This window comes from Helianthus annuus, chromosome 16, assembly GCF_002127325.2.
Source record: "Helianthus annuus cultivar XRQ/B chromosome 16, HanXRQr2.0-SUNRISE, whole genome shotgun sequence".
Lineage (NCBI taxonomy): Eukaryota > Viridiplantae > Streptophyta > Magnoliopsida > Asterales > Asteraceae > Helianthus > Helianthus annuus.
This window is the reverse complement of record NC_035448.2, coordinates 9,627,342-9,635,929: the sequence shown is the minus strand read 5'-3', so window position 1 is coordinate 9,635,929 and position 8,588 is coordinate 9,627,342. Positions and strand designations below refer to the sequence as shown.

The 8,588-nt window shown below is 38.5% G+C and overlaps 2 protein-coding genes across 2 annotated transcripts; one reads left to right on the top strand and one right to left on the bottom strand.

Annotated features, from left to right (window-relative positions):
- The first annotated feature begins 696 nt into the window (after positions 1-696).
- Positions 697-3,243, top strand: LOC118488442. The gene is made up of 2 exons (XM_035986023.1): positions 697-2,505; positions 2,564-3,243. Exons 1-2 carry the CDS (start codon positions 1,111-1,113, stop codon positions 3,032-3,034), a joined length of 1,866 nt encoding a protein of 621 aa, XP_035841916.1. The 5' UTR covers positions 697-1,110; the 3' UTR covers positions 3,035-3,243.
- Positions 3,244-3,440: 197 nt separating this feature from the next.
- Positions 3,441-7,225, bottom strand: LOC110916173 (cysteine proteinase 15A). The gene is made up of 4 exons (XM_022160924.2): positions 6,570-7,225; positions 4,685-4,804; positions 4,359-4,602; positions 3,441-3,961 (listed from the first exon to the last, which is right to left on the bottom strand). The coding sequence occupies exons 1-4, from the start codon at positions 7,014-7,016 to the stop codon at positions 3,690-3,692; spliced, it is 1,083 nt and encodes a 360-aa protein (XP_022016616.1). The 5' UTR covers positions 7,017-7,225; the 3' UTR covers positions 3,441-3,689.
- Positions 7,226-8,588: the final 1,363 nt, after the last annotated feature.

Genomic DNA, 8,588 nt, shown 5'->3' with positions numbered 1-8,588 from the left:
AAACTAATAAAATTTCATTAAATAAAAAGTTACATTGTTAAAATAAATAAAAACCGACGTTTAGATCTTTTTCGACGAGGAGCGGTTGGATCTTTCTTTTTGTGACGAGGAGCGGTTGGATCTTTCTTTTTGTGAGACCTTTTCCCACGTTTAGGTCCCTCGACAACGGGCTCGGGTTGTGTCTCCAGATCGGTATCTTGAGGAGACGGTTGCGAACCGCCGCCCATGGTTGGAAAGGTGTGCGGAACTTGAAAGAACGGTTGCAAACCGCCCATGCCTAGTATTTGTGCGTACGCAAATACATTCGGATCCATGTCTTGAAGGTTGAAGTTCCGTTGCGGTTGCATGGTGTTCGGCCGATATGTATTGGGGTTACTTGGTCTCGACGGCATATCGAATGGGAATGGGGGTCGGAAGGGATTCATGATTTAGTAATGAAAAGAAAGAGTAGAAAAAGTTTATAAAAAAAGGTGAAAAGTAGAGAATGTGGGTAAAAAGTGGAGAAAGTTTATAAAAAATGTGGTGAAAAGTGGGTATTATATAGGTTAAAAGTTGAATAAAAAAATTAAATGTTTTGACCGTTGCAAACGGTCTTATTTTGAAAAGTGAGCTGGGGGAGAGCCTTTTTTAAAGCACGCTGTGCGCTTTTTTTGGTTCAACAACGCCCCGGGGGCGGTCCGAGCGGCGTTTGTTACGGGTCAAAATAAGTAAAGGGGGCTAGATGTAATTGTTCTATAGTGTAGGGGGTTAGTGGTTAGTAAGTAGCTATATAGTGTGTGTGTTGTAACAGATTGGGGTATTGTTGAATTGAATGAATCTTCTTCTTAGTTTCTCTCTCTATTCTCTCTCTAAACATCTGCACGTATCAATGGTATCAGAGCTATCCTTCCTCTTGACCTGGGGTTAGGCCAACAAAAGGATTTCAATCGTTGGCAACAAATCAAAGAAGAAAGTGACAATTTGGGCAACAAGAACAATCAAGATATACAACAGCGATTAAAAGAGGCGTTCGGCATCAAAATTAGGGCAACACACGGGTTTTTTCATTAAGCAAAATCAAGAGCGACGAATTCACCGAAGCAACAACAAATCAAGAAATCGGGAATCGTCATGAACTCAGCTATGGAAGAATTCATGTCCCTAGTGCAAGAAGGTACAGTCAACGATTATTGTGAGGCATTTGAGACCTTGCTTAGCAAGATCAAAATTCCTGAAGATTTTTCTGAAGACTATGTCGTATATCTTTTTATTACTGGTCTGAAACCCGGAATCAGTGAAGTTCTCAAGCCACATCACAATAATGGCAGAAGTTTAAAATTGAAGAATGCATTCTTTAGGGCCGAGATGCAAGAAATGATTCTGAAATTGGATTCAATTGAGTGGAATCAACACAAGACAACAAATACAGGAGCGGCGACAATGGATACGAACCAGTCTTATGAAATTGGAATTTCAGATTCTGATGAAAGTGAAGATATAAATGTGGATGAAATTTCATCAGCAAATTCAAGATTTGATGATTCATCGGAAACAATTGAGGTAAATAATTCCATTCTTCAACGGAAAGATAGCCGTATGGTCATTTTGGGTATTGAAAACGATGATAATGTCACAAAATCTGATAATGAAAATGATGATATAAATGATCATGTTCATATTGATCATTTTAATGACACTATTGAATATGATCTACATAAGAGTGACACTTTCGGTGGGAATAAGAGTTTTAGAACTGACATGTGGAATCAAGAAATAAGGAAAAAGAAATTGGTTTCATTACTTTTTCCTGATACAACAGTCATTAATCTAGTGAAAAGGAAGTTTAAGTCAAACATAGTTTATGAAAGGGTGAAATTGAGTCTCTTTTTTGGCCATCATGTTAAAGTTGGGAACTATGTTAAAGTCTTGGGTTCAACATTAGTATTTGGTCCTTGGAATAAGGAGAAACAAATAAAATGGGAAGATACCGGTTGGGTCAGTAATCTAGAGTGTAGAGGTATTCTTATTATGGAGATTGTTATACAATTAACAAACGAAAACAAGGTATGGGAAGTTGGTTTAGTTGCTATTAAACCAATAACACATTTATCTTTAGGGGCAAATGATGGTGTTGAATTGTACCAAAAGGTCCTAGAGAGTTGGAATGGTTTTAAGACATCAACACATCATTATTTGGTTCTGAATTTTGAGCTAACATCAACATCTTTGTCTATGCTGGAACAATCACTATCAAGGGAAGTAATAGCTGGACATGAAGCGTATGATCTTTTTATTGCTATTGCAGAATTTATTTGTGAATTCATACCCAATCTTTGGTTAGACAAAATTATGGTGTGGGTGCTGGGTTCTTTGTTTTTGCTTTCATCTGCCAAGGTACCAATACCTGATGCAAGGGCTGTCATAGTTAGAGGTTTCAGTGGTCACTATCATTCTGTAACTCAAGGGGCAATTCAAGAAGCAAATTATAAAGTTACACCTTGTTCTTTGAGAAAGGTCCAATTGAATACAAAAAAAATCCATTAAAGATATTGCACATGAATTTTTATTGCTATTACCAAGGGCAATTGGAATTCTAGGGGAAACTATAAGAAATCAAAATGATGTGAAGATTAGTATAAGTGGATGCAGAGTGATATACCACTGTTTGAAATACACATCATTTTATTTTGATGAATTTCTAGAGGGGGTCATGGGATATGTAATAAAGGATCTACATTTATGGACGATCTCTATACAACATCCTTGGCTTATGAATGGCACTTTTATGCTTCACGGTGAAAAAGAACAATTTATGGGGTCTTATTTCTTATGTGGACTTTTGAGGACAAAAGTCTTTGATGGGGAAAGGCTTAGCATAAGAGGTGGAGATGTAGTTGGGCATGTTATGGTGACAATAATTGGCTGCTATGGAACATGGCTTAGTCAACATAGTGACAATTCAACAAAAGATTTTGATCCTTTGACAGCAAAACATGAAGTTGAGCAGGGGTTCGGTGGTCAAGATTTTTCTTTTGTTTCTGACACTTTTGATTAATGGGTTTGGTTTTGTTATTTTGACTTTTGAGGTCAAAAGTCTTATAAGAGGAAAGTATTGTTACGGGTCAAAATAAGTAAAGGGGGCTAGATGTAATTGTTCTATAGTGTAGGGGGTTAGTGGTTAGTGAGTAGCTATATAGTGTGTGTGTTGTAACAGACTGGGGTATTGTTGAATTGAATGAATCTTCTTCTTAGTTTCTCTCTCTATTCTCTCTCTAAACATCTGCACGTATCAGCGTTTGAGGGCGTTATTTTCACAAAAAAGCACAAATTTTCCCCACTACGGTGGTCTTAGATTGAATTCTAAGGAAACACGCCCCATCTGATCTCATTGGTGAGTATAATTATTGTTGCACCCATGAACCTAACAAAGGCAATTTTGCTAAGCATACCAGTAGATATAATTATACAAACCAATGTTTTTATTACTAAGTAATATTCATAATTGTTTGATTGATAATAAGAAAACATAAACTACATATGACCACCATCTAGATCATGAGAAGTACTCAAGCCCCGACACGATGATATTTCATGACATTAACTCCACGCAAACATACATCTAGATTCGACGGTTTTGATAACAAATACATCGTTACCAATACATACGTGATATGTACAAATGGGAGAGTTCGCTTTAGAATTATACAACTTCAAGCGTTTGTAGCAACCACGGCAGACACCATGTTATTCATCCCACAAGCATTGTAACCACTGCAAACCTTGTAGTATCCATCTTCACCCCAGTCTGCTCCCCACGAGTTCTTAACGATCCAGTATGGCTTGTCCTTGAACCTCAAAGGAGCATACCCAGCAGCTGCATACCCAACAAGAAGCACAGCATGATCCAAATTTTGCTTTGAGCAAATATATGGACATGAAACTTGACCGATGTACGTTTGCATCCAAGCTGCATTGATCCCAACTGCACAACAAGAACACAAACAATCCAATTAACAAACCATCGGGTTATTATGATAAAGAGTTAATTACTGTTTTCGTCCCTATAGTTTGTCAAAAATCACTATTTCAGTCCATTAGTTTAAAAATTGCGATTTCAGTCCCTGTGGTTTCACTTTCGTAACCATTTCAGTCCTTGTGGTTTCACTTTCGTAACCATTTCAATCCATTATTCTGTTAAGTACAGGGACTGAAATGGTTACGAGGTGGACTGAAATGGTTACGAAAGTGAAACCACAGGGACTCAAAATCGCAATTTTAAAACTAATGGACTGAAATAGTGATTTTTGACAAACCACAGGGACGAAAACAGTAATTAACTCTAAAATGACGATGATGGTGATGGTGATGGATTTATTTACTTGCAAGAGGGCCGTATTTGACAAGATTTGCGGCAATTTGGTCTTCGTCTGCGGAAATGACGCTAAAGTTGGACACAGATGCAGCGATTTTGGACTTGTCGAAATGACAGGTACCATCTATTCCAGTGTAAGGATAATCTTCCTCTTTCTGAAGACCACCCGCCTTGAGAATGTACTCGAACGCATTGTTCATGAGTCCGCCGTTGCAGCCTGAGTCGCATGAATTGTATTCAGCAGGATCACACTGCAAAAACCATATTAAACCAAATCATTGATCAAAACCATAATGTTTCTGAATTCAAACAAAACCTAACTTCAATACAAACCTCATGATCACAGTCCACAAGCTGCTGTTCACTGAGGCTAACCAGCTCTCCAGTTTGAAGGAAGTGAGATCCTTCCAGAGCTCCGGTTGTACTAAACGACCAACATGATCCACATGAACCCTAACAGTTTGAATGTCCACATAAGTCATTTTCAACTGTCACTAAACGTTGGGGACTAAATGCGTTATAAAGTGCAAATCACAGGGACCATCCGTGTACTTTTGGCAAAAGTTAGAGACTAAATACGTTACAAAGTGCAAATCACAGGGACCATTCGTGTACTTTTGAAAAGCTAGGGACTAAATCGAAAGTTTTGGTTAACCACACGGACCGTCCTTGTACTTTACTCTAACATAAATGTTGAAACCAGAACTACCCAAATAACACGGCAACCAACAACCGGATCCAATTTCACCCATTACCCAAAAACTTATTCAACTTATTCTTATTGGGCGTGTTTCGGTTAAAACGTTAAACATCAAGAACCCAAATAACCCGAACCAATTAACCCCAACTACACCGGTTCAACTTTTGGCCTTCAAGAATACACGTTGACTTTTCAAATAGTATGAAGGTTATTAACAAATATGTCCAAACCCGAACTACCCGGACCCGGTTAACTCAACTCGATTGTGATCGGATTATTGGAAACAATATTAAAAAAAAACTGAATAACCCGAACCCGATTGTGATACGGTGGATTATCAAATACAATATCATACACAAAAAAAAAAAAAACAAATATCCCGACCTTAGGGGTGTGCACGCTTCGGTTCGGTTTTTGGGCAAAACCGAAACCGAAATCGAAATGTCGGTTTTCGGGCAAAACCGAAACCGAAATGTCGGTTTTCGGTTTTTTAAAACTGTTCGGTTTCGGTTTTTTCGGTTTTAACACCGGTTCGGTGCGGTTTTTGGAACAAAATTATGTAAGATAGCATAATTTAAAATTTAAGAATCTTTTTTATAAGTTTACATTTAAGCCAACCTTTTTAATTAATATTGTTTAAATAAACCTAACATTTAAATATATTTTATATTTCTCTAAAGTTAATTTTTGAAGATCATTTAGTTCTCATATTAAATTTTGTTAGTTCTTGTAAGCAATAAATAAATCATATCAATTATAAATAATGTTTTTTTTTATTACAAATAGTTAAGATTCAAGAATAAAATTAATAATTTCTACCATGGGTTAAACACTTAAACTTAAACATAAAAAATATATAGACTAGGCATACTATTGTAACTTTTCCATTAGGTTCCGTTTTTTTCGGTTATTGAAAATCCAAAAACGAACCGTCATTTTTTTATTTCAGTTAACAAGTGAGGATGATACTATATAGAGTTAACTTTCGTTTTACTCCCTGTGGTTTGGTCATTTTAACGGTTTTGCTCCAATAGTTTAAAAATAGTCATTTTCCTCTTTTGAGTTTGTCGCCAATTTGCTCGCTGGCTCTAACTCGGTTAAGACGTTCAATCAAAAGTAGGGGTATTTCGTTAGTTTACTCCCTGGCTCTAACTCAATTAAAACGTTTAGTTAAAAATCGCGGTAGTCGTGGTCGGCAGGTGGTGGTGGATGGTGGACGGTAAAAAGAGTGGTTGGAAAGACGGGATCAGAAAAAATAATTACTTATAGACATGTAAATAGACATGTTATAGGTTTATTTAGTTGAAAAGACTTACATGCCCTTTGCTTTTATCTATAAAATTACCAAAATACCCTTCTAGTTAATGGATTTTTTTGAATGAAGTTTAGAGCAAAATGACGATAAGTTAGATAAATCAGAGAGGAAAATGACTATTTTCAAACTATTGAGCCACAACCGTTAAAATTACCAAATGGAAGTTAACTCTTCAGGCAGTCAAACTATATAATATTGAGCACCTGATTTTTAACAGGAGTAACGGCCCCTTTCTCACGCCAGTCAAACTCTTCAGGCAGACCATTAGTGGGAAGCACCGGAGCTTTATTAGCATCCGCCGGAAGCTTCAAAGACTTCTTCAACCCAAGATACTTCTTCCGGAACTCAGCCGGAGTCAAATCAGAAAACTTCGTCACACCATGCTGAGCCGTCGGATCAAGCACCTGGTGACGCTCAGCTCGGCGTAAGTTAGCCTTGAACACCTTCATACGGTAATCATGCTCCTCTTCAGTAGCATATGTTCTTCCAAATTTTGTTTTGAACTGATTGAAATGATGTTCAACGTTTGATAGAGGTACGGCGGCCTGTTCTTCTTCCGGGATTACTTGACGGATTAATGGGTCGTCGCCGGCGATGGCGGTGACGGCGGCGAAGAGGAGGAGGAGGGAGATGAAGGAGTGGTGTTTCATGGTGGTCAGATGGTGGAGATATTTTGGGTTATGGTGGTTTGTGTGGTTAGTTATAGTGGTTGTGTGAAGATGGTAGGTGATGATTGAACCGTTGAGATTATGCCACGTGGTGTTTTTTTTCGAAAATATCTGAATCTGGATAATGGCGTGTAGGATTGGGAAACAAGGGTTATGTTTGGGTCCATGATTGTTTTACATTGTTACTTGTTAGTGAACTTATGTGTAAGGGTTAACTATTTATCGAGTGTGATGTTTCTCCTCGTTCTTAAGGGTGAATGGGGTGTATAACGGGGATTCGGGGAAGGTTGGCGGTGACCGTTCATTGTGAGGTAACACCGCCACCAACCCCGCATTTGATGTGGTAAACACAATGGAACGGGGAAGAGTCACCGCTTGTGCCATGTTGCTTTTTTCGACCGTTTGGTGCAAAATGGGGAGTGAAGCATCCCTCACGTTTGAGTGCAAAATGGAGAGTGGTGAAGGGAGTTGACATGACAGAGTATATTTGGTGAGCGCCTCTTAGACCATGTGTAGTGGTGAAGGAAGACCCTTGGGTATTATCCGCCATGTGGCGGTCCAGTCAGTAATGAGCCATTATGGAGCGTTTTTCTAAAATGGACGTAGTGATATAATGTCTAATAATGACTCATCCAATGATTACCCAATTCTTTTTTTTTTTAATTAAAACCAATAATATTTCGTTGGCAACGACATGGGCCCAAATATCTCGACCCGGCGTTTGATTTGGAACGCCGCATTATAAGGCGTTTTGTTTTTGAAAAAACGACAAAAAACCACACTACGAATACTCTTACACCCTAATCCATAATCCTTGATCGTGAGCTCCACTTTAATTCTATAAATTTTGTCATTGAATTAAACCTCTTTCCTAGAAGGAGAGATGATGCTGACCATGAGGATAAATTATATTATATTGTTCCTGTTGAGACAACAAAATATAGACCGAGGATAGTAGCAAGGGTGGTTAGGCAGAAGGGTTAAAGGGTTTAACCTTGCCTAACGCAGGTCGTGGGGTCCCCCCACGTTTGCAAGATGTAGAAGGAGGTTCACTAGTTTATGTTTCTTGTTTGAAGATCCAATTCTGAAGTGTTGTTCAGAAAAGGATTGAGGAACAGAAAGAATAAGCGTAATGTCAATGTGAGCGAGGGACACTTTGAGTGAAGTGAATGTACGATGTGAAGGACCAGAGTTTGAGAGAACAAGTCTGATCCGAGATGTCTTTGTTAGTAAATGAAGTGTCATTATATAGGAGAAGACATGTCCAAAAGGAGTATTCATTTGACTAGTGAACCAGCTTGCAGTGAGGGGCTTACCCTTTCGGGGGTTGAAGCCTTTTGACCCCCGGATAATAGCGTGTATTCTGTGGACCTGCATTGCTTTTACGGCTGTGGTTGGTGAGACTGTTTGGGGATGTGACTTGTTCACTGTTCCCGTGTTACTTTACTCCATCTCCTCAGCTTTTTCAAGCGTTGAACCTTTTAACCTTTTAGGTGTTTACATACTTGGCCATTTTATTTGGTCTCGGGCTACCCCCGTCATCAGCCCCCCAAG

Excerpts from the sequence above, each read along its gene's own strand:
- LOC118488442 (XM_035986023.1), top strand. The coding sequence starts at position 1,111 with ATGAACTCAGCTATGGAAGAATTCATGTCCCTAGTGCAAGAAGGTACA. Across the intron at positions 2,506-2,563 it reads TGAGAAAGGTCCAATTGAAT|ATTGGAATTCTAGGGGAAAC; the intron begins ACAAAAAAAATC and ends TTACCAAGGGCA.
- LOC110916173 (XM_022160924.2), bottom strand. The coding sequence starts at position 7,016 with ATGAAACACCACTCCTTCATCTCCCTCCTCCTCCTCTTCGCCGCCGTC. Across the intron at positions 4,603-4,684 it reads TTGTGGACTGTGATCATGAG|TGTGATCCTGCTGAATACAA; the intron begins GTTTGTATTGAA and ends TGGTTTTTGCAG. Across the intron at positions 3,962-4,358 it reads CAAATACGGCCCTCTTGCAA|TTGGGATCAATGCAGCTTGG; the intron begins GTAAATAAATCC and ends CTTGTTGTGCAG.